Source organism: Durio zibethinus, chromosome 11, assembly GCF_047325235.1.
Source record: "Durio zibethinus cultivar Kanyao isolate XHJ-2024 chromosome 11, ASM4732523v1, whole genome shotgun sequence".
Taxonomy (NCBI): Eukaryota; Viridiplantae; Streptophyta; class Magnoliopsida; order Malvales; family Malvaceae; genus Durio; species Durio zibethinus.
In genome coordinates, this window is record NC_143172.1 from 4,310,209 (window position 1) to 4,338,088 (window position 27,880).

General features: G+C 32.6%; 2 protein-coding genes and 1 pseudogene across 5 annotated transcripts; 2 read left to right on the forward strand and 1 right to left on the reverse strand.

The window, feature by feature from the left end:
* Nucleotides 1-4,511: 4,511 nt before the first annotated feature.
* Nucleotides 4,512-11,767, reverse strand: LOC111289324 (beta-adaptin-like protein C). The gene is made up of 15 exons (XM_022880282.2): nucleotides 11,563-11,767; nucleotides 10,820-11,017; nucleotides 9,859-9,972; nucleotides 9,472-9,722; nucleotides 8,969-9,104; nucleotides 8,694-8,873; nucleotides 8,462-8,554; nucleotides 8,130-8,341; nucleotides 7,921-7,984; nucleotides 7,630-7,809; nucleotides 6,881-6,973; nucleotides 6,000-6,418; nucleotides 5,556-5,745; nucleotides 5,279-5,482; nucleotides 4,512-5,047 (listed from the first exon to the last, which is right to left on the reverse strand). The coding sequence occupies exons 1-15, from the start codon at nucleotides 11,647-11,649 to the stop codon at nucleotides 4,748-4,750; spliced, it is 2,721 nt and encodes a 906-aa protein (XP_022736017.1). The 5' UTR covers nucleotides 11,650-11,767; the 3' UTR covers nucleotides 4,512-4,747.
* Nucleotides 11,768-12,312: 545 nt separating this feature from the next.
* On the forward strand, nucleotides 12,313-18,403 carry LOC111289829 (general transcription and DNA repair factor IIH helicase/translocase subunit XPB1). Of its 4 annotated transcripts, none has more exons than XM_022881173.2 (20): nucleotides 12,313-12,483; nucleotides 12,584-12,627; nucleotides 12,718-12,790; nucleotides 12,879-13,047; nucleotides 13,138-13,360; nucleotides 13,451-13,507; nucleotides 14,023-14,166; nucleotides 14,571-14,651; nucleotides 14,773-14,860; nucleotides 15,082-15,419; nucleotides 15,515-15,590; nucleotides 15,675-15,868; nucleotides 16,107-16,270; nucleotides 16,362-16,434; nucleotides 16,893-17,006; nucleotides 17,139-17,219; nucleotides 17,329-17,388; nucleotides 17,577-17,660; nucleotides 17,734-17,876; nucleotides 18,052-18,403. In XM_022881173.2, exons 1-20 carry the CDS (start codon nucleotides 12,474-12,476, stop codon nucleotides 18,146-18,148), a joined length of 2,313 nt encoding a protein of 770 aa, XP_022736908.2. In that variant the 5' UTR covers nucleotides 12,313-12,473; the 3' UTR covers nucleotides 18,149-18,403. The 4 variants fall into 4 exon arrangements, with proteins under 4 accessions (XP_022736908.2, XP_022736909.2, XP_022736910.2 ...); XM_022881174.2 differs by having other exon boundaries at nucleotides 14,026-14,166; XM_022881175.2 differs by having other exon boundaries at nucleotides 12,584-12,610.
* On the forward strand, nucleotides 18,164-23,522 carry LOC111290086 (dnaJ protein homolog; annotated as a pseudogene).
* Nucleotides 23,523-27,880: the final 4,358 nt, after the last annotated feature.

The window sequence follows — 27,880 nt, forward strand, 5'->3', positions numbered from 1 at the left end:
GGAGGTGTTGTCTATAGGTGTAGGGGGTTTTTGAAAGACTGCATAGGATGAACTTAGACTTAGTAAAATAAAAAATAGAATAATAATGAGTTGAGCTAAGGTTAAACGATACTTATTGCTAGGAGGAACTACAGCTTTATAGAACCTTCTAACTACATCAAAGTTTTCAAGGGGGTTATCAACTGGAGTGTACTCTAGCCTTGTGCAAACCTTCTTCAAGTTGGGCTTTAATGCCCCGGACTCTAAATTCTCTAGGATAGAAGAGAAGGGCTCGATCTTTGGCTTATTTGTAGGTGGGAGAGCTATTGAGGAGTGCTTCGGGGGGTTGTGATTTTGTGCTTTTTACTGGTGGGAGAGTGCTGAGTTAAGGAGTTTGATGGCTTACCCACTGTGGGAGTTGATGACTTTATTCCCCAATAAAAAGGGGCTCTAAGCTAGATCTTTTTGCTCTTAGCCTTTTTAGGTCTGGGCTTGTGCTAAAAGAGGAAGAAATTAAAGTATTTCTTGTAGGGATGTCAATTTATCCATATCTAATGGAAAACTTGATTTTTTATCAAAATAAGGATGTGGATAAGTATCACATTGTGAGTATGGGGATGGGATGGGTATGATTTTAAATTTTTATTATGTATGAGAATAGGGATAAGAATGGGTAATATAGCATCCGTCCCGTACCCATGCCTTACATATATATATTTATATATATTTAGTATATAAATTTTTTATTAAATAATATAAATTATTATTTTAGATTAATTAAAATTAATATATTTTTATTGAAAAAATATATATTAATATATATTTAGAAAAAATTACCTAAATATATAAGATAAAAATAAAAAAAGTTAAAAAAATTTTAGTTTTTAGTTTTTTGTTAAAAGCTATGGGTATAGGGATTATCTATGTCCATTAAATACTCATGAGGATAGAGATATGGATAAATTTAAAATACTCGTTAGGTATGGGTATGAAGATATGTATAGTATAAAAATCTAGAGATGGGGATGAAAAATGCTTTACCCTACCTATACCCTACCTATTGACATCCCTACATTTTTAGAAGAAGATATCTCTGTAAAACTAAGCTAAGAGTTAGATAAAAAAATAAATGAAACAAAGATCCTATGAGGTTATCTCACACTTATCTCAGTACTTCATCTCATTTATTATTTTGGGAGAGGTCAGCTCGTGGGCATTTATGATGAGTTTCCTATATGGGTGTTTTTTATTATTTTATTTTGATCTGATAGGTCTAGAATGGAGAGAGCAATAGGCACATCTACAAATTGGTCGGGCTCATTTATTACTTTTCAAGCCTCTAACTCGACCTTGGTCTCGACCTCAACCTCGATCTAGTCATCTTTATTTTGTTTTGATTTTTGAAGGTAGAGAAAAAGCTACTTCCAATTTTTGATGGAGCTCGGGCAATTAGCGGATAGCTTCTTATTGGGTCGAGCTGTGACATAGTACTACCTTTATCGCTTAATAAAAAATTTTTTTTGAATAGATGAAGATTAAGAAAAATATCTAAGTGTTGACAAAGAATAATAAAATCTACTATGTATCGTATAACTGATAGTTAAATTATAAAAATTAAAAATTGAATCAAATAAGAATGAAGTGAAAACCTCATACTGGCCATGAACAAATCTCAATATACTTAGAGCCGATGTAACTCCAATTTATTGGTGATTCGATTTGAAGATTTCGACAATAATATGTTATACCTCTATTTGGGAAAATGAAAATTTGTCACTAGAGCATAGACATGATAAGCTGAACACATATTAAGGCAGTCCTCAGGATTGACCCTGCTTTTCAATTCCCTCATCGTGTCCTTGAGGTTTATAAATGAGGTCACAAGGAGTATTTACTGAAACCTCGGCCAACTTGTCTTGCCTTGAGGAATTCCCTTCCTCGTCACCATCTTCCCTATTGGGGCACCCTATTTCTCTTATTTTTTTTCAGAACCTTCCTTGTCGTTAGAGTCTTCATTGTCAGAAGACTTAAACTTCTGAGTAGGAGTAGAGATGAAGGAGTGATTGAGAGCACCACAACCTTAGGCGAAAAAAGAGGAAGATGCGACCTTTCGAAGAAAAAGGTGATGTCAATAAGAGTTGACTAAGGAGGAATAGAAGAAACAACGAGGGCATTTATGGGTGGAAGAGCCAAAAAGAAGAAAATTGATGGACTTGGGCCCTAAAGGGGAATGAACTAAAGATAAAAAAAGGTCAGCCATAGAAGATGGATTGACTTAAGAGACATGGAAAGGAAGTGGATTCTTCAAATCAAAATTTAATTGAGCACATAGCTCTTCTGTGCTCAAGACCTGCTTTTCTTTTGCCTGAGCATTTTCATCATTCTATTTCTGTCTTTCTTTGAACATTAGGTTGAGCCAATAAGCACACTTATGATAGTCCCGACCTCCGATAACTAGTGGGACTAAGTCATCATTGTCTTACTAGAGCTGACCCCTTAAGTCTATCCTAAAACCCCTAGTCTCTCTAGAATTAAAACTAGAAGACATGATGAAGAGATAACGTACCAAGAAAAATAGAGAGAGCTAATGAAAAGAAGAGAATAATAAGGTTAGAAAGAAGAAAAGCTTCTTAGGTTGAAAAATTTAGATCAGATAGAGAGCAAAAAAGTAGAAAGGTGAAAAATGAAAGCCTCAACAACCCTTTATATAGCTGCACCTTAGAAAAAAATAAATGGCCTAAATCATGCCACGTGTCAGAGTGCCATTTGAAGATGTTTTTTTACTTTCCTCGTTTTGAAATTTATTGCATAAACTATCTCTCTCCTCATTTAATGTAACCTCAACCACCAGACTCGATAAGATCGAACAGCTCTATAGACCAAACTAGCCTGGTGAACCGACGGTTGGTTCATCACCAGAATTCAAAACAAAGACTTAAATCCAAACTTTTGAAAAAATGTCTAAGTCCCATATCGACCAGGCAAGCTCCCATCTTAATATTGGATCATAACAAACAAATGACATTTTGGCAACTTTCAAATCAGTCATGCACTCAACTTAGAGTACACGTGTAAGATCGGACTCACACCAAGTCGGCCTACACCACATCACCTTGGGTTGTAGTAAAAGGTTAATTGTCTCTTGATGCTGACTTTCGTGTCGACCCTGACCATAGGAGATTGGATCTTTCGTGACCTCTTTTAAGCTGATTGACCTACATGAAATGAACTAATAGCACGCCCAATAGTCTAAAATTCATATTGCAAGGTAAAGGGACAGAATGTTATGGGCATTTAGTACTCTAAAATGTATAATGACTTTTTTCTTCATTAGGGCTTGTTAGGGACATTTCAAACATTTGCACATACTTGACATGTCAAATCAATATGATACATTTAGTATCACATCAGCTCTATCACGTCATTATTGTCCTTTATTGACCCATCACCTCTCATTTATAAATATAAACATCAAAGCATTATCATCTTAAGTTTCATCTTATCTTAAATTTTTTTCCTTTCTCTTCTTTCGACTTCCTTCATCCTGATTTTTGACTTGCATGTTAGAATATAAATACAGGGATCACTCCTTATCTTTACATTTGACTACTTTCTTTCTGTTTTCTATTCCTTTTGAAATATCTTCACATTGAAACTCAACACAAACATAGAGGTATAAGGACAAAGATTTGTAGAAGACACATTGAAGAAGCTTCCAAATTTGAAGACATTAAGTTTACTTCATAGTAACCAAAAAAGACGAAGCAAGAACCATTGGCCAATAAAAGAAGAAGAAAACACACTTTAAATTCAACAAACCCATTACAAAATTCTCTTTGTAAATGACAGACAGCAATTAATCCGTGTGTAAGAATCAAGTTCGTAAAATAACAATAAATGTCATCTTCGCATTATCACCACTTCAAATTGCGATTTCTGATTTACATCATGCAGGGGCTTTTTTGTTGTAAATAATAAATAATTGTAATTCTTTCTCATAAGTAAACCCATAAAATCAGAGTAAATTCTACCATTAATTATTAAATTTTGTCAAAAATTTCATTTGAATTATTTAACTTTAATTTTATCTCAATAAAATCATTGAAATTTATTAATGCTATGTTCGAATAAATGAATTTTAAAAAAATGAATTTGAAAATTCATTTATTATATAAATTATGAGGGTGAAAAACACGTATTATACACAAATTAGTTAGATTTAATACGATTATATATTTGAAAGTTATAACCATGAATTTCAAATTCATATATAAATAAATAAATATAAATAATTCAAATTCACAACTACATAAACTTGATAAAATTAATCATGAAAATTAAATTACAAATGCTTTATCACTCATCTATACTAATTTTTCAAATTCAAATCCTTCTTTTAACTTCAAGTAACTAGGGAAATGAAATCGCTGCTGTATCAGCTGCCACGTCAAAATTTTGTATCTCGATTTCAGTCAATTATATGTTCAACTTTTTTCAAAAAGAAATGAAGATCGAACAGTTGAGCCATTAAATACACGCTAAAAATGGAGAACACTTGCAATTAATAGAGGCAAAGAAACTAAAGTTGGAAGACACATGCAGGGATCGTTTTCTTTTTCTTTCTCCCCGTACTTTCTTTTTGTCACTAAGAGAGAGGGGCAAAAGAGGGAGATTAGCAAGAATGTGAATCCAAAACCTCGGTTGCTGAGAAGAATTTTACATACAATGACAATTTAATACTATTTCAAAATCACGAAGAGGAAAAGAATCAAGCCTTCAGCAGTGTCTCGATGGCTTCAAAAAATAGTGGTGCCATCTCAGGATTTGGAGTCTTGATTGCGCACTTGACACCAGGGTTTCCAATTAGTGTTGTAAGTTCAATCAAGAAAGGTACCCCTTGAGGGATCTTGGCCGAGAAGTAGAATACATCCTGATTGGCATGTTTGCGCTTAGCTATAAAAAACATATTTGATGCAGCTAGTTGGTCGAGGGTTGCTTCTGCACTGCTCACCACAACGCCTGGAAATTCTTTTAGGACCTCATTTGAATCAGGTAGCGATCTCCAAGTCTGCATAAGGGGAAGAAATTGTTCAATTTCAATTGCTAGAATCAACATCATCAAAGAAAACCTTCTTTGGAAATTTGGGGAGGGAAGATCAAGAGACATGACAGATGGCCAGCCATGCTCCAAAGGGACTTGGAGAAATCAACCTTTCAGCAGTGAACATCCTTCAGATGTAGGGGGCTTTGACAACTTTGTACCACAAGAAACCAAAGCAATATGGATCAAACTTCTTACCTCGAGAAAACTAGTTCGCTCCATTCTCCCATCTTCGGTAAACAACACATGCAACAAGATTTTATCATTGAAGTACCAGACTGGCTGCTGATTATTTTTCACAGCAACCTGCAGAAGAGAGCTAGGAGGACCAGCAGACATATTCTGGAACAATACCATAGGCAGCAATGTCCTTGCTGATGCTCCCGGTGCCAATGGGTGTACCTAATAGACAGTATAGATTAAACCCCAATAACACAATAACAAACTAACTAAAGACAACACAACTCGTAATTACCTGAAGAGGTCCAGCAGCTGCCAGACCAAATGAATTCCTGTTAAACTGAATCAAGAATCCATCAAGTGTGACCTGTGAGTTATTCTCAAACAGTAAACTGTAAAATATTTGACCATCCTGTCGTGCTAACTGTGCACTGATTTGCAAACCCTGTCCAGTCGATGCTGGTAGTAAAATAGGCAAGGCAGGGCTGCAATCAAGGCCAAAAAAAAAAAAAAAAATACAGTAAGTGCAACATATAGGCACATATATATGTATGCATAACCTACATGCATAACTCCAACAACATAAGAAATCTGTGAAAAGCTAGAAACTTGTTTAGTGTTAAAAACTTTAAATATTTTAAAAATATTTATCACAATTGTAGAAAAATATTCTGGCAGCTAAAATGAGAATTTTATCTGAAAACCTAGCAAAAGAATTCAGTCATTCCAGCATACTTACCCAGAAGGTGTGGCTGGCTGATCAGCAGGGACAATTGCATTATTATCAAGACCAATCAGATCACCTAACAAATCAGGAACTGGAGCAGCAGGTGCAGGAGTGGCTGGGGCTGGGGCTGGAGCTGGCTGCCTAGCTGCAGCATACGGGACACTACTTGAACTAGTTGGCGGTGATGATCCACCATCAGCAGCATTAGCAGGTGATTCAGAATACCCTGTTTCATTTCCATCAGGGTAGTCATCATCTTCAGTTCTCTGAGTTGCAGTCTTCATGCGGGTTACAAAAGCATCTGGAGGTTTGTGATACACAGAAGATAATGTGGCGATGTTGGCAAGAAGCTCATCAAGAAGAGATGGATCTAGTTGGTTTGAATCATCACTTATCACGGGTTTCTCAGCTAACACAACATCCTTAGCTGCCTGAGAGGACAAATAGAAAGGCACAACTAAATTAAAACTTCTGGTACGCGGTCTAGATGTACCTGTAATGACACAGTCATGTCAACAATGATAACTGTATTCAACAATGCTATCTATTGCAACCCCCTTTACCCTGACATTGGGTTCTGGCTGGATTCTGAGATAAGACCATCGCATTGGGAGAGGAGAAATCCTTAAATAGAAAGACTCACATAGCTACTCATGCAGCTATGGTGAAAGGCATCCTAAAGCTAAGCTTAATCATATAGTATGCCTGTTTTAAAAGCGGTACTCAGAATTGAGATGAAGGCACTTCAAGCAAAATACTTATCTAGACCTTCCCCTCAAAGGCAAGAAAAGGCAATGAAAATTAAATGTCACCACAGTGAAAAATGATTCCTCAAATTTTGGAAATTAGATTCATAGAATAATGAACTACAATTGGTTAGAATAAAACCATACCTCAGGATCAGTTGATAGAAGGCGCCAATAAATGTATGCACGGTCCCGTAAATCAGGATTGTCTGTTTCCACAGTAGCATTATTCAATACAACCTATAAAAAAACCCAACAATATGAAAGTTAGCTGGAACTTGATGTCTCAAAGATGATACAAAATAGCAAAGTAAGAGCAAGTGAAAGATGCTACTAAAACTATGGCAAGTACAATGCCGATAACTCTAACCATAATAATTATGCAATTTTCATTTCAGACAACTAGGATCTTGTATTGACAATGGGATATACAAGCTGTAAAATAATTTTGAAAATCACAAACTTTACTTTGTTTACCAGAAAAATCAATCTCTGCAGTGGAACAGAGTTAGATAAATGGTCAAGAAAAATATATACGCTAACTCTCCAGACATTCAAATGTTCCATAAATTACATCAACAATAAGCATTTTTTTTGGCAAAACAACTATCAGCAGTTAGTGCAACTTGTATAACCAGATAATTAAGGCAAAGAATGCTATGTTGTGTGTAAGATACTATGTTTGTGTGTTCCATAGAAAATGATACAACCTGCATCCCTCTAGGCTAGTTTTCTTAATAGTTAATTGCAAATACAGAAAGATAGACAATGTTTTTGGGTAAGATAATAATGTGTAATCATAGATAATAAAACCGTTAGTGAAATATTTGCATGTGCAAAAGTGATAAAGCCAGAACAGATAACTGACAATATGCATGAAGAATGCAATACAAGACCTGAATCATCTGCTGTGGCCCTTCAGTTGGCTTCTTAAGAAAAAGTTTGACTGTTGCAGTTAGCAGTTGAAGTTGAACTTGGGGAGGCTCTTCAGGGAAACTCTCCAAGAAGCTTTCAAGGAGCTCATCTGCATTGTCGATTCTTTCCGCATATTCTCCAATTATCCATATCATTGATGCCTTAGTAGAGAGGGCATAAAGAGGAGAAAAATTTGAGCTAAGTAAAAAAATTTAACAGTAGTAACAGAAAACATTGTAATAATTTTTTTGCAACTTGTAACACAAAGGTACCTTAGCTTCGGGCTCATCTAAAGTGTCCAAACTCTCACAGAGGGTTGCAATGATGGATTCGTACCTGTGAAGGTTAGTAGGAAATCGTCAGCAGGGTTTTCAAGGTTTAAACATGAGGTTTCTGTTACTGTTAAGAAATGTAATGACATGATTTTTATATTTTGGATAATATTCCAACACAAAATAGAAGTGTAAAAAATGAGTCATACGTGTTAGGGTATCTTCTAAAGATATCTTTGATAACTATAATAGCCTCCTGAACAACATAGTTTACTTTAATCTTGATCAACTCAAGCAGAACACTGATGCACCGTTCAGCAGCTCTCTCTAATTTGATAGCACAGCGACCGATGGCACGAACGGCCTTTCTGACAAAATCTACATCTACTTCTGTGGCATATTCTTTGAACTCCAATAAAACCTACAAGATATCCACCGAAGAACATCTCAACATTATGACTTTATACCAACAATAATATGTTTTAAATGCAGTAGAAAAAACTACCAATATCAATAAGTCCATCACACCAAATTTGGATACCTGGTCTATATTTCGGTCAGAAGCAAGCTTGATCATGATTTCTAACTTTTCCATCTTCACATAAATTGGATCATTGTACTTGCAGAAGAATACCTAGCAAGAATAAGTGTTTGATAAGCACACATTCAAGGCTAATAATTGATACTGAAGCATACAAATCAAGCTGTCATGCAAAAGTGTTGATGCATATGTACAGCCAAGCGTGCACATGTTTTATCCCGCATCAATCCACCTTGATTTCATGGGCAAGAATTGTAGGCCGCCTTTGTACTATAAGGTTAATATTCCGCAACGCGACATATTGTATCTCAGGTTCGGCAGAGAGTAATGTCACAAGAGGAGGGGCCATCTTTTTGCAAAGATTCCGGACAACATCAGTGCTAGTGATAAGTTCCATTTGTTGAAGAATCATCTGGAAGGCACAAAATTATGGAATGCTCATAAGTAGATAGATAAAAGGACAATACTGATGTTGAAGCAAATTATTGAATGGGAAACAAAAGTCACCTTAACAGCTGAAAGTACAACAGCACAATTAGCATGTTGAAGTCGTGGCGTAACTCTCTCCACTATATTTTCTGCTTCACGAGCATCGGCTGCCTTATATCTAGAGAGAGCATCAAGTATAAAAACTTGACCCCACCTGACATGCACCATTGTCAGAATGAGATGGGTAAAGCATAAGGTTCCCAGACAAAATTCAACAAATATAAACAGCCAATAGATTAGTGACTTGCTCAAGCTATCATGTCGGAAGATTACACGTCAGCAACATATCTCAAAAACTATGCTAATTACATATAAACTCACTTTTGAGAAAGAAATCATAACATCCAGAAATGGAAAATCTAAAATACCAAAATCCTATTGATCTGCCTTTTGCAGCAATTAGAAAGACAGGTCAACCATATAGTAAAGGCCTGATTGTAAGTAATCATTTTCAATTATCAAATTAGGCAGGGGGGGGGGGTGGTGAAGCACCACCATCCTATTCAAACCTCTTAACTTACTCTGTGCATTCATTAAGAGCAGTAAGAAGCTTTGAAAGCGTGTGACTAGTGATTTCAAATATTGGTCTACTACTATTCTCTTGGATCTCAGCAAGAGCTGCCACAGCATTAGCTACAACCATTGGATTGTTGTCAGATATCAAATCTTTGAGAGATTCCAGAAAACCCCTATCCTCAACCAACTCAGCATTTATGTCATAAAGTTTAGCAACACATATGGCAGCTGTCTTCCGAACATATGGATCATCATCCTGTTAAAATGTCATATACGGTAAGTGAAATAAATAATAAAGGGTGTTACTTGCATAAAGCAAGTCTATGATGTTGGAAACCAAAAAAGGAAAGAATTGCTAAAAATTAGTAGTATATACTATAACAGGAACCAACCTTGAGGCACCTCTGAAGGGGATCACAGAGATATTCTGTGATCTTATCAACACGGATGCATCCCATAGTCCGAACAGCCAAAGCACGAATGAGAGGATTTGGATCCTGTGAATCCTGCATATATACTCATAAAGCAAAAGTTCAATGGAGACTTATAAAGCATCATAAGCAAAAACCATAACACAAACATGATTCCAAATAAAACATAACATGTAATCCTAACTCCTTATTATGCTTTATATCGTTTGAGGCAGAAATGATGACAATATGTAGGTCAGAAGTGCCGATTTTTGAACTTCTTTTCCATAATAAAGACACTGTCAACCACAAATATATATGCTACAAATTTTGTATCTGCCTAATGTGCTCACATCAGAAGAGACATCGTGTAATAGAAAATAAATGCTAAAAGAACAAATACATTTATTTGTATCAGAAAAGGAATGCTATGATAACTGATAAGCATGTTACCAGCGCTGTTATTTTAACTCCAGAATGATATCAACATTATTTTCCCCTAAAAATCAATGAAAATCAACACAAGTGAAGAAGGGAAATGAACCATAAAGACTAAAGATTTATAAGCTATTTACTCATCTATGTGACCCCTTTTCCTTTGCCACTTCACGGACTTGTTTGACTATGAAATTAATAAAACATAATCATGTACCACTGTTTTAGGAGAAGAGACATCTTTTCCCCCTGTAAGTGAGAAATCAGTTTCACACAAATAATTTACAATCACTTTCAAACTCTGAGGAATCCTTCACTACATTCCTAAAAGGTTTGAAGCTGAGAATACATAGACAGAGCATGAAAATAAGCCAGTATCTTAGTCAACGTATATGTTTCTGATTTTACATGTCCATATCATACGACATCCATGCCAAATGGAAAAAAGACACTCTTTCTTTTAAGCCATTATAAATTGTAAAGATGAAGGGCATGACAAATTGCATACCTTTACAAAGGTATTTACTGCAAGAATTGCAAGGTCGGGCTGGCTTTTAGCATAATTTATAAGATATAAATAAACAAGCTTTTTCAGCTCCAAATTCTCTGTTTGCATGCAATTCACCACGTCTGTGAAAAGCGATGACACATCCTTCCCAACTGTCATTGCAGCAATTACCTTCTTCACAGCATCTTTCCTTTTATCCTTCATAACACAAAAAAAAAAAGGCATGATACAATCCTATAAGATGAGAAAACTAGAGATGCTAAAATACGCATTCAAATTCCAATCGGTACAGTTTCTACACCTTTGACATGCTAAGAACTACAAGATTAAAAAAAAAAAATTCTTCAGAAAACTCAGTTAACGACAGCAAAATCAAGAGAATTGAAATTGTATTACAGTTAAAATTCCAGTTAAAATTCAGTTTTGACTCATTTATAAATCTAATCCCAATGAAAAGTATCATTAATCCTAATCAAGAAAACTGAATCTCTCTTTCCATTTCGGGCTATTTTTCATAATTCGCAATTGATCCAAATAAAAGCCTAAAACTTACCTAAATAAAACACAATACAGCAAATAGACGACTTCAAAGAACAAATCTAAAAGGAAATCCAACAGATCTAACAAAAAACACGAACTAATCCACTCAAGATCTATGAAATCGAAAACCTAACGAACAAAAAGAGCAGATCAAGAAAGGAATATTAAAAAAAAAAGAGGTGGATGGATTAATAACTAGGTACCTTGTACTGAGAATTGAGCTCTTCCTTGAGTTCAGGGATTTCTCCCTTCTTCGTCGTCGAGAAGTACTTGGAATCGTGACCGCTCATTCCTCACTCTCAGAGATCTCCTCTTGTTGTTGTTGATTGGAGTCGACAAACGAAAAAAAGTAAACAGAAACAATGGTAAACAACCGCAAGAGAGAGAAAACCAGATCGATGTTTTTTCAAAGAATTGGAAAGCTGAATTTAATCGCTGTATAATTTTTGGTAACTGGACTGGTTGTTGGGCCAATTTATGGAGCCGTTAACTCCAAACACATTTGGGCTTCTGTGAGTCGCTAACAAAGGGAAAAGAAAACGGCCTTGATTCGAGCCCCTAATAATAGACCTTAGTCCAATCCGAGTTAGGGTTAGGGTTTGGATTGGGAATGGTAAATCCTTTCATTCGTTTTTTAATAACCAACTTAAATGCTGTTTATTGGGCCCATGAAGACTGTGAAATCCAAACCCTAATTGGACCAACTGTAACAAAAAGATCCTTATCAAAAAGCTGCGATTGGGGTTTGCTTTTTATTTTATTCTTTTTGTTGCAGTACCTTTTTATTTTTTTCGAAACCGACTTAACTGCTGTTTATTGGGCCATTAATGGGCCATGAAATCCAAACCTTTATTGGACCTACGGTAACAAAAAGTCCGCATCAAAGCGCTGCGTTTGGAGTTTACCCAAACCTTGAAAACAATAAATGAGGCGCTTTATGATCTCTGAAAGCCGAACAAATAACCTTTGTGATCTCTTTTCAGAATTCTCAGCTATTACTGTTCTCTCCAACAGAAGTAGCTCATAAAAGAAAAACAAGCAGAAAACTGTTTCGATCTCTGAAAGACTAAAGCCCGAAAATATAACCTGTTCTTCTAACCTATATAAAGCAAATATGGGACATGGTAATAAAGCAAAACAAAAATTCCCAAAATTTTCTGTTCTGATTTTTTTTTTTTTTTTTTTACATTTTGTATGAGTTTTAAATTTTAATGATTCTCCCAGGTGAAAAGGGTCGACCCAGCAAAAAGCGTAAGTTTTCTGTCAAGGTCAGCGAAGTCCTCAACTTTTTGTATGAAATTTATGTGATTTATTTCTTTTTCTTTACTAAAGCTTTTTTTTTTTTTTTTTTTTTGCAGGATGATCACAGAAGCGCAGCTGTTGAAGATGAATATTCCTTTTATCCTGAAGGGGATGAAGATTCTCGTGATGGTACCAATTTTTTGTTCTTTTTTACTCCTAATCTATCTGGATTGAATTTGAATTGTTTTGGCCTGATGTTTTATGATTAATTTGAAAGGTGAAAAGGAAGGAAAGAACAGGGATTTTAGCAAAATAGAACTAAAACCTGATCACGCGAATCGGCCATTGTGGGCTTGTGCTGATGGCCGCATATTCTTGGAGACATCCTCTCCTTTGTACAAGCAAGCTTATGATTTTCTCATTGCTATAGCTGAACCCGTTTGCAGGTATTGACTCCATAAACAAAATGTGATTTTAAATTTTATTGTGTGCTTATTGTGTAGCTTTATATGGATGTGAAATTTCAATTTTTATAGGCCAGAGTCAATGCACGAGTACAATCTAACACCGCATTCCTTGTATGCTGCGGTATCTGTGGGGCTGGAAACGGAAACTATTATTGCTGTCTTGAATAAATTGTCCAAGACTAAGCTTCCTAAGGAAATGATTGATTTCATACATGCTTCTACTGCTAATTATGGCAAAGTGAAGCTTGTGCTTAAGAAGAATCGTTACTTTATTGAATCTCCATTCCCAGAGGCTAGTTTGTTGTTCTTTTGTGTTTTTGGTAAATTTTGTAATTTATTGGAATTTATGGTATTGATTAGTTGGTGATGTTGATCCTTGCAGGTACTGAAGAAGCTGCTTCAAGATGAGGTTATAGCTCGAGCAAGGATTGTTTCTGAGGTTTGTTACATAATGTGAATTGAGTTTATTGATTTATTTTGTTTAATTGCGTATGAGTCATAAGCTCAGCCTTCTTTTAGCGGTTATTCTATTATTCATATCTTCCAAGTTTAGCTCAAGCTTTTGGTCTAAATGGTATCCTCTTATGCAAATCAGTTTCTGCCGTGCTTTGTACAGCAATCTGGTCCTTCACTTAAAATCTCAAGCTACTTCTTTATAGCGTTATCTTCAATGCCAACCATGAATAATGATTTAGGATAAACATTGAGACTCAATTGGATCCATTTGATCCACTCTTCTATTTGGAGGTGGCCCCCTCAAGGGCTTCTATGGGGATTGTTTATTGTTAACTAGCTGGTTTTGTTGATTGTCATATTTCTTCTAGATGCTTGTCACTTATTTTCTTAGCTTTCATTTTCTTTTACTACTTTCTAAGGAGATGTTCGATTATCCCTTTTTATATTTTTCCCCTTCTGGATTGTGTCTTTAATCAATCCATAATGGGTACTGTATAGAAGGCACATGGAAGTGATGGATTTACAATCAGCAAAACTGCTGGTGAAATTGAAACTGGCCATGATGGTTTGCTTAACGAAGCAGAACTGGCAGCTGCTGCTGAAGAGAAAGAAACCCATGCATTTGAAATTGATCCTTCTCAGGTATTTTATTTTTGAATTATTTTACTTCATATTTCTAGTTCATGTTGCATGATTTTGTTGAGGATACAATTGTTAGTCGTGTTAAGCTTTCAACAAATTAGAAGTAAAACACTTTAGGTAGAGCATGCCTGCAGGGGCTGCCTTTTTTTTTCATTGCTTTTAAGGCCAACCTCTATGTTGGTATTTGAGTTCTCTTTAGTCATCTTTTAGCATGTGCATATCTATTATTATTTATTGTAGAAATAAGTTGGTGATGCTGAAATGAATGTTGTTAGAGGGACCGTATGATTAGAAGATTCTTTGCTTATAGGTTGATGAAAATTAGTAGTGTTGCAGTTTTTCCACTGGATCTTTATGGTATGAGATTATGCTATATATAAATATTTTACCTTGTACTTTGACAGGTTGAAAATGTAAAGCAACGATGCTTGCCAAATGCTTTAAATTATCCAATGTTAGAGGAGTATGATTTCAGAAATGACACCGTGAGTAACATTATCATTTTCTTGACACTAATAATAAAGTGGCTTTTAAGGTGGCAACTGAGTTCATATTATCCGGATCCAGATATTTACTTGGAGTTTTTATTGTTCCTTTGACTTGTAGGTCAATCCTGACCTTGACATGGAACTGAAGCCTCATGCACAGCCACGACCTTATCAGGAAAAGAGTCTTAGTAAAATGTTTGGAAATGGTGAGATTATTGTTATTATAATTTGTTCAGCTGATTGTTGTTGTGCTTGATAGAGCACTTTTAGCATCCTATTTTTTAAAATTCTTGAAGTACTATAACTTGTTTTTATTGTTATATATTGAAAAAATATAAAGCAAAGGAACTTTCATTGTTGTTTTGTTGGCGTCAAGCTAAGTTCTGGACCTGAGCAACTTCCCTTGAATTTCGATATTATCGTGCAGGTAGAGCGAGATCCGGTATTATTGTGCTACCTTGTGGTGCCGGAAAGTCTCTAGTTGGTGTTTCTGCAGCAAGCCGAATAAAGAAGAGTTGCCTTTGTTTGGCAACGAATGCGGTTTCAGTGGATCAGTGGGCCTTTCAGTTTAAGCTGTGGTCAACCATACGGGATGAACAAATTTGTCGTTTTACATCTGACAGCAAAGAGAGATTCCGTGGCAATGCTGGAGTGGTTGTGACAACATATAATATGGTTGCTTTTGGTGGTAAGCGGTCTGAAGAATCTGAAAAGATCATTGAAGAGATAAGAAACAGAGAATGGGGACTGCTGCTCATGGATGAGGTAATTATTAATTCTCATTATTCACTTCGTTTCCATACCTATAAGGAATTTTTTGACTTTATATGCATTGAGAGAAAGCAATCTCTTTTGGGCAGGTGCATGTTGTACCTGCTCACATGTTTAGGAAAGTTATCAGTCTCACAAAATCCCACTGCAAACTGGGGCTTACTGGTACTTCCTAAAAAAAAAATTTTTTGCTTCTGTACATCTTAGCTCTCAGCTGCTTCTTGTGAATATTTGAATCATATTCTGTAGCCACACTTGTGAGAGAGGATGAAAGAATTACAGATTTGAACTTCCTTATTGGTCCCAAATTGTATGAAGCAAATTGGCTGGATCTAGTAAAAGGAGGGTTTATAGCAAATGTTCAGTGCGCTGAAGTATGGTGCCCAATGACAAAGGAGTTTTTTGCTGAATATTTGAAGAAAGAAAATTCCAAGAAGAAACAGGTTCGGTTATATAAATTATTCACATTAATTTGTTGGTTGTTTATGAGTTTTGCTGTTCTGACAGTACTTATTTGGAATTCAATATATTAATTTGCTCACTTTATTTTTTCTTTTTAATAAAAACACCTGGACATTGCTTTTCAAGTAGTCAACAGTTACATTATTGATCTTATATAGGGCTCATGAGCTAGTGAATTCCTTCCTTTTGTTACACTCTAATGGTTCTGTTGCATTTCAGGCGCTTTATGTGATGAATCCTAACAAGTTCAGGGCATGTGAGTTTCTCATACGGTTCCATGAACGGGAGCGTGGTGATAAGATAATTGTCTTTGCTGACAATCTTTTTGCACTGACTGAGTATGCAATGAAACTACGCAAGCCCATGATCTATGGTGCTACCAGGTTGTTTATGAACTTCAATTGCTTACTGAAGTCTTATCTTTTTTGTATTTATATATATTATTGAGTGGCAATCTGCCCTTGTGATGTGCAGCCATCTCGAGAGGACAAAAATTCTCCAGGCATTCAAAACTAGCCCTGATGTGAACACTATTTTCCTCTCAAAGGTATTCAGCACATTATATTTTGCTTACAGTGTTGCAGGTGAGCGTAGAGAATGTTACAGTGCCTGACAATTTTGAGTGTTATGAATGGATATTGCACCCCATCAAAAAACAAGTCTACTTTTTTTTCCCCTTTTCCCTCTTGTGAACATTCCATGTTGGGTTTTCTGGGAGGGGGTGGTGGGAGGCAATACTTGGCATAACTGCAAGTCTAGAATGAATGTGGCAATAATTATTTATTATAGTTAACATCATCTGCTTTAAGCTGCTGAGAGTCAGTCTCTTGTTTTGAGTAGTGTTCTAACTTCTTCTTCTCTTGGTTTCAATTACACCTACTAGGGAACTGACAACTGAAAATTGATCATGTGTTTGACGCTTGGAGACTGTTGGTTTTTTTTCGGAGTAGGTTCTTTTGTTCATGTCCCATGAAAATGATCTTCTGTTGGTTTTTCGATTGACAGGTTGGTGATAATTCAATAGATATTCCTGAGGCAAATGTGATTATTCAGATTTCATCACATGCTGGTTCAAGACGTCAAGAAGCCCAGCGATTGGGACGTATTCTTAGGGCAAAGGTTGGTGTTACAATTTTATCGTGCATCTAAAATTTTTCATCTTTGCTTTTCTAGTTAGCAAGCTATGTTGGCAATGAAATCCATCGATAACTGCAACAAGAATAAATTTGAAATTTTTACATGGGTCAACAGGGTAAACTTGAAGATAGGATGGCAGGTGGTAAAGAGGAGTATAATGCATTTTTCTATTCCCTTGTTTCTACAGATACACAGGCATGCATCTATTTTCCTTACAAGGCTATAGATTATTCTTATTTCTCAAGCATTGTGTAAATGCTGGTTTCTTTGACTAAAATAAATGTTTAATTGGTACTCTATGCAGGAAATGTACTACTCAACTAAAAGGCAGCAGTTTCTAATTGATCAAGGTTATAGCTTTAAGGTATATCATTAATTATGTAATTTGTATGTGCTTAATACCGTCTAGTCTATCGTAATACAAAACTTTGTATATGCTACTCTTGAAAGTGACTTATAGCTTTATTGCTGTAAAAACGATTCAACAGGTGAATGAATTGGCAAAATTTTAGAAGCAAATATTTTAGCAAAACTGACCAATATTTCTGACAGGTGATAACAAGCTTGCCTCCTCCTGATGCTGGTGCTGACTTGAGTTACTACCATCTTGATGACCAATTGGCCCTTCTAGGAAAGGTGCTTATTTTTCCTCACTTCTAATTTTCAAAACATTGTCAAGATATAGTCGCTGACAAGTTTTATATATCAGGTCTTGACTGCTGGTGATGATGCAGTTGGTTTAGAGCAGTTAGAAGAAGACGCAGATGATATAGCCCTTCATAAAGCTCGTCGCTCTATGGGATCCATGAGTGCAATGTCAGGTGCAAATGGAATGGTCTACATGGAATACAGGTTAATATCTTCATTTTTTTGCTCATGCTTTACTTATTTGTCTAGCTGGCCTGTAAGGTAGCTAAGAGCAAGACCTATTTCTGTAGTTCTCTTTAACTTACTTTAATTTCCATTTAACAACCCGTCATTATGTTGTACTTGTTAATCAGCATATACAAATCCTTTTCCTTTGCAGTACTGGAAAGCAGAAACTTATTGGGCATGGCCAGAACAAGAGTAAGCCTAAGGACCCAGCCAAGCGGCATTATTTGTTTAAGAGACGCTATGGTTGAGATGAAAACCGAACCATGCAAGATGGTAATTGTTTTATACCATCTAGGAGGTTACAAGAGGCAGAAGGAAGACGACAGTTATATCTTCTGGACTCCAATATATTGCTAGTAACTGTTACCAAATTAACAAACTGCTTAGAAGTACGTAATTGTACTCAGTATCTGTGTATCTGCTAGATACCTCATTGTATGAACAAGGCTGGCGCATGAGCTTGTTATATCCTAACATTTCTGAATTTTGTTGCCCTTTGAAAATATAGTTTGTTCTTAAAAATTCTAAACGAAATGAGGGCTGTGCTGATTGGAACATAAAATGAAGAAGACAGAATGAATAAAAAAAAAAAACAAGTGGATGAAAACCAGAAAGGACTGCCTTTATCTCATCTCATTTGTTAGGCGATGCGGTTTCAAATGCAGCTTGATGGCATAATTTGAGGTAGAGTCAAGCATAGGCCTCTGCTGGGGCCCAACTAATCGCCATCCGACCACTAGTGACATTGATCTTTCTTCATCAATATCAACAGGATACCAAGTAATTTATATTTTAAAGGTTCTCTTAATATAGGAAATTGAAAATTGAAAGTTAAAATATCAAAAAATGTTTTTTGAGCTATTTTACTTAAATAAATTTTTATATTTTTATTGTATTTAAATAATTTTTTATTCTTTAATTTATATTTAATTAAGTATTTATTTTAACAAAAATTGATTATATTAAAGGTTTATTTGAATATAAATTAAAAGTTAAGAATTTATTTGAATATAAATTAAAAGTAAAAGATTTATTTGAAAATAATAAAAATATAAAGTTTAAAAAACTAAATTGATAAAATAAGAGGATTTTTTATTATTTTAGTCAAAAGTAAAAAAATATTACAAATTGTTACGTTATGTTTGGATAAATATTAATAAAGTAAAAAAAAAGAAAAGGAAAGGACAAAAATAGAAAATAAAGTTTTTCAAATGAAATGAAAAGATACATGTAACCCTTATTTAGATAATTAAAATTAATAAAAGAAATGAAAGAAAATGAATTCTAACAATCATTGTTTGAATAAAGAGTGAAAAAAAAAAATGATTCATTATAATAATTTTTTTTTAATTATAATTTTTCATTACCTATAATTTTAGAGTACTCTTGGATTATAATATATTTATTATCTTGTCTAATTTAACAATTATTGCTATATTAATAGTTTCTAAACAAGTGAAACAGAAAGATATTTTATAAATATGTATTAATAGATTTTGAGTTAGTTTATCATCTCATAAACCTAAAAAATATATCTATTTATATTCAACTATTTATCTAAATTAAATCATTAAAAAATTATAAAAAAATTTTATATTAAAAAAAATATGTGAAACTTACTTAAAAAAAAATAACTTTAAAAAAATTATAAGACTGTTTAAGTGTTTTTATTATGTATTTAGTATTAATAAAACAATGGACATAATAGTTTTTTTATAAAAAAAATATTTTTCAATTTTCCTTTCTTTAATTTTTCTTTTAAATTGAGATATTAAAAAAATTAAATTTATAAAAGAAACTAAAAATTATTTTATTTTCATCTCTTTTTTTTTAAATTAAAAATTTATCTACACAAAAAAAATAAATGTTTTGTTTCCTTTATATTCTTTTACTTTTTTTTCCCTCAAAAGTTAAGAATTTATTTGAATATAAATTAAAAAAAAAATTATCTGAAAATAATAAAAATTTAAAATTTAAATAACTAAATTGATAAAATAAGAGGATTTTTTTTATTATTTTAGTCAAAAGTGAAAAAATACTACAGATTGTTAAGGAGTTTCATAAACCTGAGCTTGAGGATATACATATATAGATGCCCATATTTGCAGAATTGAGATAATTACACGAAGAATCTATAAACCTTATATAAAAAGTGTTCCTGGGCTTCCTTAAGAGGACACACGTTCCTTGTGTTTTTTTATGCAAATCTTATTGCTGTGTCGTTTTAGGCAAAAGAGAAGGGTCACGGAAGTTTTCTCTGTTTCTTTCACTTTTTAGTTTCTATTGTTACAGGTGTCTTTTGTATTTTTTTTTTCTACACCTGTTTCTGGCTTGAAGAGTTGTGTTGTTTAAGCTTTCATTTGGGAGATTTTTGTTATGGGTTTTCATTGTTATCCTGAGCTTTTAAAAAAATGTGGTCTGTCAATTCTTTTTTATTTCTCTTTAAATTTTGTCGAATTTTTTTACTATAATTTGTTCTTCTTTTTTGGTTGTTTAATCGAGCCTCTACTTTTTTGGGGATTTTTTTAGGTGTTTTTTCTCGATTGCATGTTGTTTGTGATTTTTTTTTTCTTTGCATGTTCAAATTTTTTATGAAGATTGAATTGTTTGGTGTTTTAGATGTTTCTTCGGTATTTTTTGGTTGAATTTGTTGTTCTTTTTCTTTTTCTTTAATTGAATGCGTTTTTTTTTTTTTGGGTTTTGTTGATTTCGTTTGTAAGACAAATTTATTTTATGGGTTTGTTACTGTTCAACCCTGTTATTGAAAAAATTATACAAATTTATTTTATGAGGTTCTTACCGTCTGTTGTCTGCTATTAAAGTTTTCTTTGCATTGTCCTAGGAACTTAATCTCATATACAAGATAAATGTTGAATTCTGTTTATTTGTATTTTGCGTTTCTTTAAAAGTGGAGCTTTTCTATAATATTTCTTTAAGTTACAAATGTATTGGTTTCTAATTGATTTAATGGTTTCTAATTTTTTTAATGGTCTCCTATTTTCAATTTTCTTTTTGATGTTCACAATGGGCATACTACATCTATTGTATATTCTTATTTTTGAACTTAAATTAGCTTTGTCAAGATCTAATGAGTTTGGAGGAGGAAAATATGAAGGGAAAGACAAATTCTAGAGCAGATTATTGTGATCATTTGGTACAGTTGTTTTACAGTGAAAATGGTTATTAATGGGTTATAGGTGGATTTTATCATGTGCTCTTTTGTATTGGGTACTCGAACACCATTACTGCTCTTAGAAAAAAAAAATGTTTTTAACTGATTAGATGTCTGTCGAATTATGCACCTAGAGGTAGCAATGAAGTTTATCTGTACCTTAATGATTTCTTTGGAAGATCTCTACAATGGAACGTCCAAAAAGCTTTCTCTTTCACGCAACATAATTTGCTCAAAGTTCAAGGGTTAGTGTTTTAATTAAGTAATGTTTGTGGCATTGATAGTGGTTAGACTGCTTCATTCTTTGGTCGATGTTAACAGAACTTGTTTTACTTGAAAATGTTGCAGTAAAGGGTCTAAGTCAGGTGCATCAATGAAATGTTCTGGTTGTCTTGCAATGATTGTAAGGGTACTGGTGAGACCATCAATGACAAGGATTGCTGCCCACAGTGCAAAGGTGAGCAAGTTGTGCAAGAGAATAAAGTCTTGGAGGTTATTGTTGAAAAAGGTATACAGAATGGACAAAAGAATACTTTTCAGGAGAAGCTGATGAAATAGTATGGCTGATAAATTTGTTTTTTTCAGTTTAATTACAAACTTGGCATTTTATTTTATATCTTTGAATACAGCTTTCTTCTTGTTGCTAACTTGGTTGTTTCCTAAAAATTTCTCTTTTGCAGCCTGACACAGTCACTGGGGACATTGTATTTGTCCTGCAACAGAAAGATCATATTAAATTTAAAACAAAGGGTGATGACTTATTTGTAGCGCATACAATGACACTTATCGAAACACTTTGCGCCTTCCAGTTTGTACTGACCCACCTAGATGGCAGACAACTCATTAAGTCACAACTTGAGGAAGTGGTTAAGCCTGGTAAATGGGGAGTTTCTGCCAATTTGCATAAGCTGCACCTTTTTTTTTCTTTTTTATGATCAATGACTGTATACCTTTGTTACTTTTGGATTGTATCATTAGCTTTTGAGTTTTATTGATTTAAAATCAACCATTTTCATGTTTTTTGCATATTGATCTTTCTAACTGTTGTCCCTATTGGTGTTTATTTATTGCATAGTGATCTTTCTAACTGGTGTCCCTATTTTATGTGGATTTGATATCGATCTTTACTCCCTCTTTGCATAACATATAGATCAATTTAAGGCCAGAAATGATGAAGGAATGCCTATGTATCAAAGGCCATTCATGAAGAGTAAACTGTACATTCACTTCACAGTTGATTTTCCTGACTCATTGACCCCGGACCAGTGCAAGGCACTAGAGACTATTTTACCTCTAAGGACCTCAATCCAGCTGACTGACATGGAGGTGGATGAGTGTGAGGAAACCACTCTACACAATGTTAACATCGAGGAAGAGATGCGTAGGAAGTAGGCACAGGCTCAAGAGGCTTATGAGAAAGATGAGGACATGCATGGCAGTGCCCAGAGGCTGCAATGTCGATGATAATCATTTGATGTCATATCATTTAATTCAAGTGTGTATATATATATATATATATCATATTAGTCTCATGAATAATAATATGTTTATGCATTAAATTTAAAATTTAATTCAGTTGATTATACTGTCATCAGCATTCAATAAATATGTAATTTTAATTTTAATTTTTAAATTTTCTTTTGATATATAAGACGTCTTAGGAATAAAAAAAGATTAAAAATATTAAACTATTAAATGTCACTGCATAAACTAACCTAATTGAACTCAAATTCAGTTTCCTTTTTCCTTTGGAAACCTACTGTCCTGGAAACCCACTTGAAGAGTAAGAATAAAGCAAGGAGACAGGGTTAAGTCCTTACATCCTAATATGTTGGTTTTGAGGTTTTGGAGATAATTGAAGATAATGTCAATGATAATCATTTGATGTCACGATCATTTAAATTCAAGTAGAACCTGCATGGCATATGTATGTATAAATATGGCATTAGTCTCGTATGAATAATAATATGCTTATGCATTAAATTTAAAGTTTAATTCAATTGATTATTCCGTCATCAGTATTAATAAGTATGTAATTTTAATTTTAATTTTTAAAAATATTTTATTCTCATACTGATTTGTTTCTGGTATATAAGAAGTCTTAGGAATAAAAAAATTTAAAATATTAAACTGTTAAATGTCACTGCATAAACTAACCTACTTGAACTCAAATTCAGTTTCCTTTTTTCTTTGGAAACCTACGTCCTGGAAACCCACTTGAAGACCAAGAATAAAGCAAAGAGACAGAGGGTAATGTCCATACATCCTAATATATTCTTTTTGTGGTTTTGGAGACAATTGAAGATAATCTCAATGATAATTATTTGATGTCACGATTATTTAATTCAAGTAGAACCTACATAGCATACTTGTGCATATATACGATATCAATCTCATTTAAAGTTTAACTTAATTGATTATACTGTCATCAACATTTAATAGGTACGTAATTTTAATTTTAATTTTTAAAATATTTTTTTCTCATACTATATATATATATATATTAAAAATATTAAATTCTAAACTTATTAAATGTCACTGCATAAACTAACCTAATGAATCTCAAATTTAGTTTCTTTTCTCCCATGGAAACCTACCATCCTGGAAACCCACTTGAAGACCAAGAATAAAACAAGAAAGTTTGGAATTTTCCAATAAAGCAAAAAAGTTTGGAATTGTGAAAAATCATACTCATACTTAATAAAAGCATAATGCACCTCGTTGATTAGGGTTTGCTAAGAATAACGCAAGAAAGTTTGGAATTGTGGAAAATCATAACCATCCTCTATAGAAGCATAAAGCACATCCTTGATTAGGGTTTACTGGTTAGATTTGAGAGAGTAGAAACCCCATATTGTTAATAACCAAAGATTAGACTGTAACCCATAAGCAATAACCTATCATTCCCTTACAGAGATGCATTCACTCAGAGGCAAAAGCCAGAGACAGGGAGCCAGGTCTTTAAAGTGGACATTAACTCCTAAACAAGCACAATCAAATAGTTCTTGCATACAAAACAATGTTTTGATTATCAATAGAATGTTTTTTTACATCAAATGAAAATAAAAATAGAATGAGATCAAAGTTTAGTGTGTAGGAATAAAATAATTATATGGAGTTCATTTATTTAGTTGTTGTAAAAATAGTTGTATATGTAGTTTATGTTGATAAATAAATTCATTAAAGATAATCATAATTAAGTCATTGAAACTTTTTTTTTTCGCCTTTCCATTTTTTGTTTAAATATATTAGCTATGTATGTTAATGATTTTATTATTTAAATATTTTATGAGTTGATCATTGATAACAAAATTAAAATTTTCAATCTCTTGAAATAATTCTTTAATATATCATTTTTACAGTTTAATCTATAACCTCTATAACTAATTTCTCTTTTGTATTTTCTTTCCTTTAGAATTTTATAATCGTTATTCCTATGAACAAACACTAATATCAAATTAACTACATCTTCTCCACCAATAGTTGGCACTATGCAATTCATTGAATACTTTAATTAGACGTTTTACCTATAGAATTAGATGATTCAAGAGATAGGTGGAGCTGCTAATCGCTTATGATTGAGTCTTGTCAAATTACTAGAATGATTGTTCACCTTGATTAAAACAGTAATTGATTTAATTTTCTCTTAACTTTTATGCATATATATATATGATTAATTTACATTTTAAGATTATTTAATCTTTTTTAATTGTATTAAATTACATTTTTTTTGTTATCTAGGTAGTTAAACAACCTAACATGAATTACTATAAGTAAAAAATCATCAATTGAAGTAAAACTAATTGTTTTTGGTGAATTATTTCAAGGTGTGATAAAATTTATTGGATCTATCTTTTGAATGTGTTTATGTCAAAATTATATTCATTAATGAAAATTACGTTGTTAATGATGAAAATAAAATCATTATAAATAATATAAGTATTACATAACAAATTTGTTATTCTCATAATTGGAATTTTCTTAAGAAAACATGACAAGTACCAAAGTTAAGAATTTATTCTATTTTATTTTTTAAAATTATGTATTTTAATATTTTTATTTAATAAAAATTTATGTATAATAAAAATTTTCAAATAAAAGAAAAATTAGGCTTTCAATTAATAGGATGTACAATTATATTAAATTGATGGAAGCACTAATGGAAGATTATTCTAATTAGAAAAATAAGATGAAAGATTTATCAAATATGCATAACTTTATCTTCTCCATATAATAAAGAAAGTTAGTGCTATATGATATTTCAATGAAAAATATACAAATATCTTGATTTCAAATTTATTTAGGATTATCATGAAACTCTTTTATTTGGAGAAACATTATATACTCATTCATTTTTTTCTTTTATATCTGTTGAAGAATATTCACTATTGCTATATTAGGTAATATTTGTTTAAAAGAATTGAAATTCATCAAAATTATAATTTTACATCTAAAATATAAATTATTATAAATTATAATTTAATTGAAAATCATTGAATTAATTATAATTTTACATCTAAAATAGAAATTTTTATAAATTATAATTTAACTAAACTTAAAAATGATTTAAAGGTATTCATTAGCAAAATTCATTTGATAAATCTTTATTTAATTGTGTATTTAGTATTTAAATCATTTTGAATTTTGAATTTTTATAATTTTGAGTTGGATTTTAGATTTAGAATCGGCAATCAATTAGATTAAATCAAATTCTATTATTTATTTCTATTCATAGTGTACTCAATTATTCATTTATGCACTTGAGTAAATTGATTCAATAATTGATGCATACTTCTCTTTGTCTAAATAGCTAGATTCAAATCATCTAAAATTTAAATAAAAAAAGTATATTTAATTATTTATAATTATAATTTCAATTCAGAAATACTCTCAAAATTAATTAACTAATTCAATCACAAAGACAATAAAAATAAATATTAAAGATTAAGGGAAAAGAGTTAAAAAAAAAAAAACTTTTAAATTGTTATGAAAGATAAATAACTAATATTGGATTTTGATTGGATTACTATTTCAATTCAAATTTTGGTTATATTCAATTATTTTAGATTTTAAATAACTACTAAGTTGTTGACTTTTAAATAAATTAAAATCGAGTCAAGTTAGTTCATTTCTATAATTATATGTATTATATTATTTTTAGTTAAATTAAAATTTAAAATGAGTCAAAAATTTATTTATACTCAATTTGAATTTTAAATTGTTTCAAATTTGAGTTTATTAATCCAATGAAAATTTAAGTGCAAAAATAATGGAGATATTAATGATAATTTAAAAAAAAAAAATCCTTATGCCTAAGTTTTATAGAGATTAAAGAATATTTCTTTTTTGAGGATTTTGAAATTCGTATTACATAAATATTAATTTAGATTAGCGAGTTTATAATCGTTTATTTGTAAATCAAATTGCTGTTATATAAGTTGAGAGAAATAATTCAAACATTTCATTTGAAAGAGATCATATCATAAGTTACTTATTCATGAAGACAACATAGAGTTAAATATTATTTGGGTTGTTATGATTCCTTACAATATTTTTTACACTTTACAAATGAATAAGTTGATCGGCATCAAAATATAAAAAAGAAAAATTAGTTTCATTGATGGTAATAAGAATGAAGCAATAATTAAAAAGATGTTATTTGTAGACACCTAATTTTATTTGATCAATTCGAGCTTATTTGATTTTTACACGTGATTCGAACATTTCAATTTAAGGCCTAAATTTATTAATATATATATATATATATTTAGATTCAATTACCTTCATTTATTGATAAATTGCAAAAGAAAAAAAGTGAAAAAGCTTGAGGCTAGTCTATCATGACAACTGGCTTTCCCTGCTCTCAATTGCATACATCAGTCCTTGCTTTTCCATTTTCACTTCTATTTTTACCCTTTAATTGATTAAAGGCTCCATAACCTAAAAATGTAGCAAGTCACTACCCATTGCAACTAGGATCCAAAAACCTCAAATCAGTTCCTCTGATTTCTATAGGGGGCTAGTTCAACAAAAAATAGAGAATTCATAGACATTGAAGAAAAGAATACTAGTCCCTTGACTAAGGGTGTAATCGAGTCGAGTCAAGCCGATACAGTAAGAAGCTCGAGCTCGACTCCTAACTCATGGCTTGATACTCGACTCGAACTCATTCGAGTTTTATTTTTCTAGCTCGAGCTCGATTCGTGATCGAAATCGAGCTACTCGAGCTCACTTGATTAAGCTCGATTAATATATAAAAATAAGCTCGATTTGTATACTTGACAAGAGTTTGATTATTTGTGCTCGAACTCAAATTCGAGATATTTTATTAATTAAAATAATAAAAATATATTTAAATATAAAAATTTGATTAGGCTCGCAAGCTACTCGAGCCAGGTATAAGAATACTCGAACTCAGTTCGATCGATGAGTCGAGCTACTCGAGCTCGACTCAATAATAATCGAATTCAATTCAAGTTTTATTCAAATCGAATCTGAGTAATTTACGAGTACTAATGTATCATTTACACCATTACCCCTGACCACTAAAAAATAAGAGCCCTTACTCGTAAGCTTCTACTTATTAAACCTTACCCTCACCAAAATCCTGACCCCTATACATACCCAAGGCCAAGACCCCATACAAGAAAAAACTTCTACAATCAACCCTCAAATGCAACATTCAACTCAGCCAAATTATATTGTAAAAAGAACACTGCCAACGCCCTAAACTAGCCTAAACTGTCAATCCACCACTTAGAACCCATTTCAAAATTGTCAAAACAACAAAAAATAGCCTAAATTCTAG